This window comes from Diadema antillarum, unplaced genomic scaffold (genome assembly GCF_040938485.1).
Source record: "Diadema antillarum isolate AM-2024a unplaced genomic scaffold, OU_Dant_1.0 seq00000718_RagTag, whole genome shotgun sequence".
Classification (NCBI taxonomy): domain Eukaryota; kingdom Metazoa; phylum Echinodermata; class Echinoidea; order Diadematoida; family Diadematidae; genus Diadema; species Diadema antillarum.
Window position 1 is genome coordinate 1018287 of NW_027271622.1, and position 11144 is coordinate 1029430.

Genomic DNA, 11144 nt, shown 5'->3' on the forward strand with positions numbered 1-11144 from the left:
AAGCGATCCGATTATTCATCAAATAATAAACTTCAAAATATTCCTCTCAGAATTGTATGCCCTTTAATATTTCGTGTGAGAGGTATTTAATTATCTCGCCTAAAAAAGTAAAAAATCTGATTCCCCATCTCGAACCAAAACTATATCATCCCTTTAAGATATTCCAATTAACAACTAGCATTTATAGGATCCGGAATGTCTAATCACTCGATTCAACTGTAAATAGATATCGCATTATCATGATGAAGCGTAGGCCACAATCTTGATGATGGATTCACCCACCCCTTAATGCTATGTCAGTTAATACATGCATTTCTGCGTATGATTTGCAGTACTTACACCGTGAATAGAAAAAAAAGTGTGTTTTGCGGGGTCACAGTCTCTCCTTAGATGAGGATTGATGAGGAAGGTGCGAGGAGTTTTCTAGTCATCTGACATCGTTTCGTACAGCTTGAAGCTAACAATTTTGCAGTCATCGCTTAGAGCTAGGCCCCCCTTGTTGATGAGGCCTTTGAGCCTCCTCGAAGTCGTCGCCACCACGCCCGAGTCGTCTCCCGGCAGGGCTTTGATCGTGATCAGGTAGTTCTCCTTTCTCGACGTCGCCTGCACCTCGAAGCGGTTGGCGAACTCCTGCAGCTCGTCGCACACTTTCTTTCGCAGCGAGTCCGCTGTGATGTTCTCCGCGGCGCCACTGAGTTTCACCCGGAGAGTTTCGGGCTCCTCGGTCTGCTGTGGCTTGATTTCAATCACGCGGGTCTCGGATGAAGAGCAGCTACCCATTTTTTTCTCTCACAGCCTGTTAATTGTCTAAGATAAAATTTTTAAACTTTAATAGCATTAGGTGGGCGACCTTTGGACGAAAATCGGAGTATTGTTAGAATGAAATGTTTCAACCAGTGAATTCTCACACTATCTTCTGCTTCTGTCATTAAGATTGGGGAGTCCCACGTAAGACAATGCAGAGGCCAGTCTCGATCTCGTGTTGCTACGCTCAACAATGAAACTTGCGCGCAAGTTAGTACCAATAACTGTAAAGACGTGCTTCTTTAAGTGTGACGTCACAATGCGACGCGCAGGTATCAAAAACCACTGTCGAATGTGCAAAGTGCAATGTACAATAATACTCGTACAATATGCAAGTGGTATGCTATATTGAAACATTAGTAGGCGATTATGATAGGGGTTGGGCAGGTACAATCTAGACACCTCGTATCTGTTATTTTGTTGATAGGCCAACTTTATGAGACCTACAGAAATTGACTTGAGTAGCGGCAAAAATGTTTATCAGGTTCAGACAGAGCAATAGTTTCTTACGTCTTCTAGCTCTGTTTAAACAGTACAAACAGTGCTCTAAAATGCTTGAGAGAGACATAATAGCTATTAGATCCCATTAGATTCAATAACTGCAGCGCTTTATTGGCACAATATTCATCATTTACGCTCTATTCATGTCTCAAATTAAAGAAAGCAAATGAGTACCATTTTACGCAGGAATCATTACGTCTCTCACATTTTGCTCCCTCGTCTGTAAATCTCTATTTTTTTTTCAAGTTCAAGGCGAGCGAGAATTAATTCTGCTCCCATGAATGCAATTTCGCGGTCGGTATTTTTATCTCCTTCAGTACATTACGATTGTTTTTTAAGCCTTCATTAAAGTGGCATAACGGAAATAAAGGTTTCGTTTTCCCCCTCACTCTCCCTTAAAGCCGGCAATTGCTATAATAATTCCAATGCCGAGGCTATTAGATAAATAAAAGGTTATTTTTCCTGCTTTGGCTCTATAGGCAAAAGCTTTTAACCCCATCACGGTAACAATGACATTAATGACAGTGGCGTATCAAAAGGGGCATGCCCAAAAAGGGACATTATTTCTTTCCCTTTGCGCAGGCATCTTAAGCAGGAGAATCATGTATGTCATCATTATTTATGTTTTTATCCAATCAGAGATGGCTTCTTCCCCTGGGCATTTTTGCCTGTTTAAATAAAAAAGTCTGTAATCTCGACCACTTAAGAAACCATGTTAACGAGTTCATGGATTAGTCCTTTTCGGCATCTTTACGAAGGGCAGGAGGTTTGTCGGAGTCCCACTGATTTCCTTCTCCATTCTATGGTGACGCGGCTCCTTCGCTCCTCCTTTTTCTAGGCAAAAATAACATCCCGCTCAATTCTGAATTCTGGTTCTGAGGTAAGTCCTATGTAGAGTATTTCTCGGATATGAACTGCTGTAATAGTATCTCTCCATTTCACTGACTGTCCAAAGCAGTGAGTGCACATAACTTCACTTCTTTGCCTATGATATATTCTACACTTTTTTGACTGAGATTGTCCCAACGATTTTGATAAATAGGTACCCATATATTTGACATTATCAGCATCGTCAGATCGTTACCTAAAGACGAGCAACTTGAATACAAATAAACTTGAATTTAAGTTATTACATAATGACAACGTTTATTAGCCGTCAAAATGGTCCAGTTTCAGACTCCACTGTGTGAGTGCGAGAACATGCTGGCTTTGTGTCTCTATAGATCAATGAATGTGAAAAAAAAAACCTTAAGCGCTTTGACAACCTTGGTCTCAAAATTAAGATTGAATTAAGGAGGACAGATAAAAGTCGAGTCGTATTTAAAAGTGCTCAAGTGAGAAGTTTTAACACGATATTTCTCATAGATTACGATTATGCATACATGATACTTAAAAAAATACTGGGCTTGTGGGAGCATTATCAATACAAACTAAAATCTACCCAGTGTGTACTGTTTCCCACTGGATTCCAGTTTTGTGTACAAGATGGCAAATCTCTGTTACTTGCAGCTACACCATGAATCTCAACTCAACTTTTGCTCATGGCGGAAAGTCCAGTCTAATAACATCATCAGCATCATCGATGGTTTCAAGTTCGTTTGTTCTAACAATCATCCCCTATTGCGTTCTCATCACTGTGACGATTGTCGGGAACATTCTCGTCATAGCGTCGTACGCCCGGGACGTCGAACTCCGCAGGCGAGTTTCCAACCTCATCATCCTGAACCTCGCGGTGGCGGATCTCCTCGTCGGCGCGATATCGCTCAGCGTCAACTTGTCGAAGATCATCAGCGGCAGCTGGATGTTCGGGCAGTACGCATGCAAACTCTACGCGGTCGTCGACTACGTGTCGGTCACGCAGTCGATCGCCATGATCTTGTTCATCACCGACCGACTTTACCTGCTAAAGAAGCAAATTAGGTACGCAGCTTTCATGACACACCGACGCGTACTCGTAGCAATAATTGTGACCTGGTTGTTGGTGATAACATTTTGGTCAACGATTGCATTTGGATGGACGGCTTTCGTTGGCCGGACCAGTGGTGTAGATTTCGACAGAGAATGCCTTATGGAGTACCTAACGAGCCCTTTCGCCACTTTAGTGATAAGTACTACGATGTGCTCAGTTCCCTTTGTTGGTGTCTGGGTTTTAAACTTCTTCATCTTCATTCACATCAAGAGACAGTGGAGTCAGTTTCAACGCATTAAACTAAAGCGATCGATTTCAGAAACATACCTTAACAGCAGCTGCAGGACGTCAGGAAAACCGACCAACTTATCTGTAGCACGTCTTTCCGAATTTCGAAGCTGTGAGGTCAACAAACCGAAAGGGGAAGCGAAGAGCTCGATAAAGACGATATCGCAGACGATATGCATTGATAGAAACTCGAACCTCGCCGTCTCCCACGGTGACCGGTCGCCGGAGGCGAGGTTGAGGCGGAGCCTGAGGCAGAGTTTGAAGATCGCGAGAAGACTCGCTCCTCTGGTGGTCGTGTTCAACCTCTGCTGGCTACCGTACAACATCATCACCATCGTGTCGGCCTTCTGCGGCGGCTCGTGCGTGAGCAAAGTGGTGTGGGACGTGGCAGAGAACATCGTGTGGGCAAATTCTGCTCTGAATCCAATTCTTTACGCCGTGACCAACAAGGGCTACAGGCGTAATTTTTCAAAGTTCATCTGCTGCCGCTGCACATCAGGAAAAGCTGTGCGTCATTAGAAAGTTTGAATGTAAAGTCAAGCTATAACATGTCCCATAAAATGGCTAGGTTCAATTAGATAATATATCTGATGCCTGAAGTTAAGATGTTCTTGTAATCTTTCATGATTACTTTTGAAATGAAATGAGATGTTCATGTAATCTTTAATGATTACTTTTGAAATGAAATAAGATGTTCTTGTAATCTTTAATGATTACTTTTGAAATGAAAATGACTTCGTAAATTGAAGGCATATCAGAGGCAAAAATAGCCGGTAATAACAAGTATGTCAGGGTATGTGATGATACTGGATATGACTGATTAATATGATAAATAATCGTTATAAATACTCTCTGGTAAAAAAAAACAAAAAAAAACTAACTAAACAATCATAGAAGGAGCATTCAACAATCAAATCGTAACAGTAGAATTATGACACTAGCGGTCTGTAACAGATACATCTTATGTGACACTTCGTCAAAAACCTTCTTGGGACAATCCCCATGCCATTATCTTGTCATTTTATTTTTATATTTATTTATTTTTTTTTTGGGGGGGGGGGGGAGGGGGGCTCTTTCTTTGTGTTGTTATGTGTTACTGTAAAGATGCACATTTATACGTGTATACAGAACATGCAGATTGGGGCAAGATCTGTTTCAGAGAGGTAAGTCCTTACTTTAAGATTCAGTGTTTTAAAAGGACTGGCAGTTACAATGGTAGTGATATTCTCCATCGAAGTCGAATAATACCAGAAGGGGTCACTGTCGAGGTTGCGTATCAGATAAGATGACGTTGGATTCATATTTGGATTCTCATGTAGAGAGCAAAATTCTGTCTTCTCCTCCCTCCGTCATCTGTAAAACACCAATGATGATGTTATACGCGTTGCCCACTATTCTTTTTGCAGAATTTTATTTTATTTGTATAGGTTATCGTGTCTCATTGCGTGATACCAAGTTGGTAGCAAGCCTTCATGACTGAAATCAATGTTCCTGTAGTCGTTGTTACATTTGTAATGATTGAATAGTTACAATTTGGTGTTACAGTACTCACACCGCAACTCGAAAGTTTAACCCTTCACTGTAGATTCCGTACATAGGGCTAATGGCCTATAGTTCCCTAGAAGGTACAACAATATTACTATCATTTCGTCAATTTTCTAAATCATGTAAAATAGCTCACTGCACTTTTTGTGTCTATTATAAGTTATGTTTATTTGAAAGAATTTTCAGACTTTACCAAGAGAATGGTGTGCCACAGAAAAAATTCTGCCATATATCTGTTGACATTTGACTATCATTTTATGAAAACAATGAAAATGGTAAAACATACAACTACACACACAAAAAAAAAAGCAGACGGGCAGTTTTTTTTCTTTAGGGAGTAATAAGACGGACGGTTCAATTACATTTACTAATGACTCAATAGATTTTATACAAGGAAGGTATCCGGAGAAATAGACAAGGCAGCTGTCTTGTATCATTCCAATGTTTCATTTTCATCACCAAAGACTACTCTAAAGCAGAGTGGACCACGTGCACCAAAATGTGACATCATCCATAACTGGCTACCTTGAGCAATTTTTTTCCTAGCTCCCTCTCGATCGATATAGATCAATATACGTACGTGTTGGATCATGTTTATGGATTACTTACGCCATTAATCAACCAATCCCAGCCCCGCACACTGTAAATGACCCTAGCTCCTCCCCCTGACAGTAGGCGTATTAAAACATCTTCGAACATGTCGCACCAGCAGTGAAAACCGCTGGTACTTAAAACACATTTTTCCCCTGGCGCGAGGGGAAAGTCAAGAAATCTACATCATACTTACTGGAGAAAGTCAGGCAACCTCATTTGTAGCAGTTGGTATTGGCGTTGAGCTTGGGCCGTTTTGTCCATTTTGATGAACTGTGGGGAATTTCAGTCGTCTGGCTCCAGGCAACTCTCGACGTCTAAACTTTTTGATCCGCGATTACAACTAGGTGTTAAAAAACAACAACCAAGAGAACAATCAGTGCTTTATCACCATTAACGAAGTTTCACTATGGATTTCACAGAGGTAAGTTTTTGTTGTGGTATAATAATAAGCCGTCGCATTTTTTTTTTTAGAATATAAGCACTCATTTATTTGTGATGAATTGCCGTATGTATCACTAAGAAGCCACACTATTACAAACAATGCAACTCTCTAATAAAGTCGACCAAATCTATTTTCATTAAAACTAAGGCCAGCAAACAAACACAACCTCACCTCTGCCGTGAATGTACTTTTCGAGCTTGAAACTGGGAGTCTGAAATCTGAAACTGCACTTATTAACCTGCTGGCGGGAATTATGTTTCGTGATAACTTTAATCACCGAGAGGCTGTACAAAATTAACTCTAAACTGGAATTGAATATGAAAATTGAGACAATTATTAAGCTGCATGCTCTCAAATCTCTACGTCATAATAAGCTCACTTTTAATTCAGCTCAATTTCATTTCGATCAGCAAAAGAAATACATAATACAAAGTATGCATTTCATGTATACCGTTTATCAATTAAAAAGGTGCTTACTTTTTTTGATGGACGACTGATTTCTCCAGTGCAGAGCAAATAACTCTCAAGCACAAGAATTCACGAAGGTGGGTCTGAAGTAAGATCTGATCAGATATGATAATATCTCTCTTATTCCGTAGCAAATATGCTACAAAATCGACTGGAATATTCGTATAGTATATATCGATAACAATCTCGTCTTAGCAACATAAAAACGGAAAAGAATAAAAGAAGATAGAATATTACCTCAAAGCCTTTTGATAATGAGTCTTTTGGCTAACTACCAAACACATTAGTTTTCACAATCATGTAGGCCTATCAGGTATATCCCTACCCCACGAGAAAACCAAATATTGATATAAATCCTATTCACATTGCTTCTGAGCTTATTTGTATTTGATATGTGACTTTAATGCGGCAACAATAAGACATTTGTAAGGGATTTTGTTTTTCTGTCGTTTTCTACTTATTTCCATGCGACCAAAAAAAAAAAATTGAAGGGGCAACATAGTGTGATATGTAAAATTAACCGATAAGTATGAGTAGTTTTCTTGATTCCATCAATTACACGCCTGCGCGCGCACACACACACACACACACACACGCACACAATAATCTCTGTCTTTTCAGTTTTTGCATCTTTGAAAAGCAACAACAACAACAACAACAACAACAACAACAGAGAAAGTCACATGTTGCACTGGAAAGATAAAAACAAAACTTTCACACCTACAGCAGGCCAGAGAAAACGTTGTGCTCATTTTTTTTTCTCTTCTACATTTCCCATTGCCATGTTTAATCATTTCATCTTATATCTTTATTTGTTTATAAATAGTTACGATACTTTTTAAAGTGTTTAATATCGTGACATTCTTTTTAGCTCCTTTTTGGGTGAAAGAAGATTTCAAGTATGCAGTTTGCTAGTAGAGCGGTACCTTTGCCCAGATAGAAAAATCAGTCAAGAATGTTTTCTGTCCTAAAATGGCTATGATGGCACTGCTATATGTGATCTCTAACAGCATCATGTCAATGAAAATCGCAAATTTCTATCGTAATATCGTTCTTTCAATTTATAACAGAGAGAAAGGTATCGCAGTATGGTACGGGGGATAATTATATATACGGTAATTGATAATTCCGCACGTCATCAATGCCGACATGCAAGTCAAAAAGAGCTTGCTATTTTTTATTCAACATAGGCCTAAATCAAGGACAGGCAGAGTAGATCTCTAATGGCAGCCATTCGGGAGTAATAATTTATGCTTTGATGGATACTAATGGCCAAATCTGTATTCCCGTGTTTTATTTTCATAATTAAAGGGAAGGTATACTAGTAGTTACGATTGAGGTGAGGATTCAACCTTTTTGCGAGATACCTCGCAACTTTTTGCGAGATACTTAGAAGCCACTCTATGAACTGTTAAAGTTTATTAGTTTTGATGAAAATCGGTTTTCAAATGGCTTAGATATCAAAAAACAAAGTGAAACAAAGCGATCCTGATAAAAGGCGGGTCCCATCTTTAATCAGGATCGCTTTGTTTTGGATATCTCAGCCACTTCAAAATCAATTTTCATCAAATAAACTTTGAATTCCTCTTAGAACTGTAGGCTCTTTCATATTTCAGAGAAGTTTCTCCTTATCCCTTAAAATCCCCACAAAAAAAAAAAAAAAAAACTTGAAGCTCCATCCCAACCGAAAATGTATCATCCCTTTGAGACCAATCATTGTGCAGCATGGCGAGGCGTATTGTTTGGCAGACTTTCTTTATTGGTGCAAGTGAATTATTTTCAATTATTTCGTATTTTGCCCGAGAGTGGTTATAAAAGACCACACACACACACACACATACACACACACACACACACACACACACACACACACACACACACACACACACACACACACACAGAGGGAGTGGTGGTGGGAGGAGGAGGGATAAGAGTGAGCAACGTTAGCAGTAGAAGGTTTATGTAAAACAGAGCAGAAAGCATACTGGATGATGTAATGCACGACTCGCGGAAAATTTGAATATTCTTACAGGCTATTTCGGTACAACACGATTGCCTCTAATTTAATGGCTACTCCCTGATTCAGATCATTAACAACATCATTGTCGCTTAAGTGACAGGACCTTGTATCTCAAACTTTGGTGAAAACTACTTTTTAAATCAACTGTCAGATTATAAGTTAAGGGATGTTTTGTCCAAATCCTTGATGTCTTACCTAGAAATTTAAATCACTACGGCATGTCAAAAGAAAGGCGATCCCACTTGTTATTATAGTTTATGGGCTGCCATACTCGTTTGTTTGTTTGTTTTTAGGGTTGTTTTTTTTTTGCACTCTCCTGACCGTTTGACATCAGAGGTTTTTGTCGCCCCAGCAGCGTTATACATGTCTAAATTGATAAGGAAAACATTCTCAAGCTACACATTTGAAATTGAATTGTGAAGGAACAGTTGGCAAACGTGTCCAGTTTGACATCAGACATGTTAGAGGTGATCATATTGTGTAAATACGAAGCAGTGAAAGAAACACATGATTAGAATTATTCACCAAGATCTGTGAGTTAATGGATTTTACCGTCATGATTATTCCATGATTATTTACATTGGTGTTAGAACAAACCATTAAGAAAACAATTATCAGCTAGGTCACCTGTTTCTGAAACTCCGCCAGCCCAATGTTAAACAATATTTTTTTTTTTTATATGACTGCTATATTCCTATATAGCGATGGAGTGATAATAATTATGGAGAATTAAGGTAAAGCATTGCAGTTTTCTTTATCACATTTTATAGTACTCTGTAACATTGTAAGCCTAATCGAAGTCGTTGATGGGACGTTTCTTCGACTTCAACTTAAAAATCATATCTTACACTGACCAGACGTTGGTAATTTCTCGTCTTGTTTCGCTGATGAAGTCGAGTTACTAATTTTATAGACATCCTGATATTCAATTGCGGCAGATATTCATAAAAAGTTCCTAGTTGCACTACCGTTACTTGCAAACTTTCTCTTTTAATGGCTCGTTTAGTTTTTCAAAACAAACCATTGGATGTGATTCATTAAAAAAAAATACATGTGTTTTGGAAGCTATGCATTCTATCAATGTGATTCCAATTTGTGACTCTTCTCTTCTCTTGGTTATTCTAGATCACGGATCTCCCCTCGGGTGTGGTTTTCAAGAGCTCCTCTAATATCACTACACCTAGCATCGAATACTCCTACTTCGAAAGAATAATCATCCCTTGTCTCTATAGCCTCGTGATCGTCATTACGATTACCGGCAACCTCCTCGTGATCGTATCGTTTCTCACCGACAGAGGGCTGCGAAAACGAGTGGCGAACGTTATCATCTTCAACCTAGCTCTGGCCGATTTCCTCATTGGGTTTTCGTCGCTGCCTGTCAACCTCACCAAGGTCATCATCGACCGATGGCCCTTCGGCGAATACGGCTGCAAAATTTACGGCGTGATCGATTTCGTCGCCGTCACCATGTCGATCATGATGCTGGTGTTCATCAGTTTCGATCGATACTGTCTTCTCAAGAAGCAGATACGATATATCACGTTCATGACGCACAAGCGGGTGAACAGTGCGATCACACTCACATGGCTTTCTCTTACGATATTCTGGACCTTGATAGCATTTGGTTGGACTTGGTTTCTTGGAATTGACAGCCCAGTGGATTTCGACACTATCTGCGTCATGGAGTACCTTACCGATCCTCTCGCTACCCTGGTGATAAGTGTTCTCGTCTGCTCGGTCCCTTTTGCAGCGGTGGTGGTCCTGAACATACTGATTTTCATTCACATCCAGGGGCAGTGGAGTCAATTTCGTCGCTTCAAGATCAAACGCCAGGTGACCTCTAGCGATGGCAACACGCCGTCGTTTACCGACGCATCATCGCTAGAAGCGGAATCGTTCGAGTCGAATGACAAAAGAGAACACAGGGCCCCTGCGACGTCCAAGGTGAAGGTCAAAACCATCTCGCAGACGGTCTGTTTGAGCAGCAGCAACCCGGACGTTGAGGGCGCCGGAACCTGGTCAATGGAGGATCGCATGAGACAGAGCATGAAGATCGCCTCCAAACTGGCGCCACTCGTCGTCGTGTTTAGCACCTGCTGGGTTCCCATCAACGTCATCATCATCGTGAGCGCCTTCTGCGGCGGGGCGTGCTTCTCGCAGACCGTGTGGGACGTCGCTGAACACATCCTGTGGCTGAACTCGGCCATGAACCCCTTTCTCTATGCCCTGACTTACAAGCAGTTCCGAAGCAACGCGTTTCGCCTCATCGGTTGCTCCGCCAGGGCTGAGCGACTGCGAAGAAAATAGTCCTGAGCATGCCTGCGGATGGGAAGACGCAGGGAAAACAGAAAATGTTTTTGCGAGCGAAAATTGTAATGATTTTCAGACATTGTGGTGATAGTGGGTTATTGATCTTCTGAAGTTACTTACTTGGGTTTCTCACAGTTTCTTTGATGAATGGTGGTGGGGGGGGGGCAAGGTGGACATTTCGAAGTAAAATTCTACTAAAAAAAACACACAAACGCACACACAACATTAATAGAAAAGTGTCTAAACTCAGCAGGTCATTTTAG

General features: G+C 40.5%; 2 protein-coding genes across 2 annotated transcripts; both read left to right on the forward strand.

Annotated features, from left to right (window-relative positions):
• Nucleotides 1-2821: 2821 nt before the first annotated feature.
• Nucleotides 2822-4021, forward strand: LOC139737996 (histamine H3 receptor-like). The gene has a single exon (XM_071648663.1). The coding sequence runs from the start codon at nt 2822-2824 to the stop codon at nt 4019-4021; it is 1200 nt and encodes a 399-aa protein (XP_071504764.1).
• A 2026-nt stretch (nt 4022-6047) lies between these two features.
• On the forward strand, nt 6048-10878 carry LOC139737997 (histamine H3 receptor-like). Its single transcript, XM_071648664.1, has 2 exons — nt 6048-6062; nt 9697-10878. Exons 1-2 carry the CDS (start codon nt 6048-6050, stop codon nt 10876-10878), a joined length of 1197 nt encoding a protein of 398 aa, XP_071504765.1.
• Nucleotides 10879-11144: the final 266 nt, after the last annotated feature.

What these genes read in the sequence shown, in the direction of transcription:
- LOC139737996 (XM_071648663.1), top strand. Translation starts at nt 2,822, where the DNA reads ATGAATCTCAACTCAACTTTTGCTCATGGCGGAAAGTCCAGTCTAATA.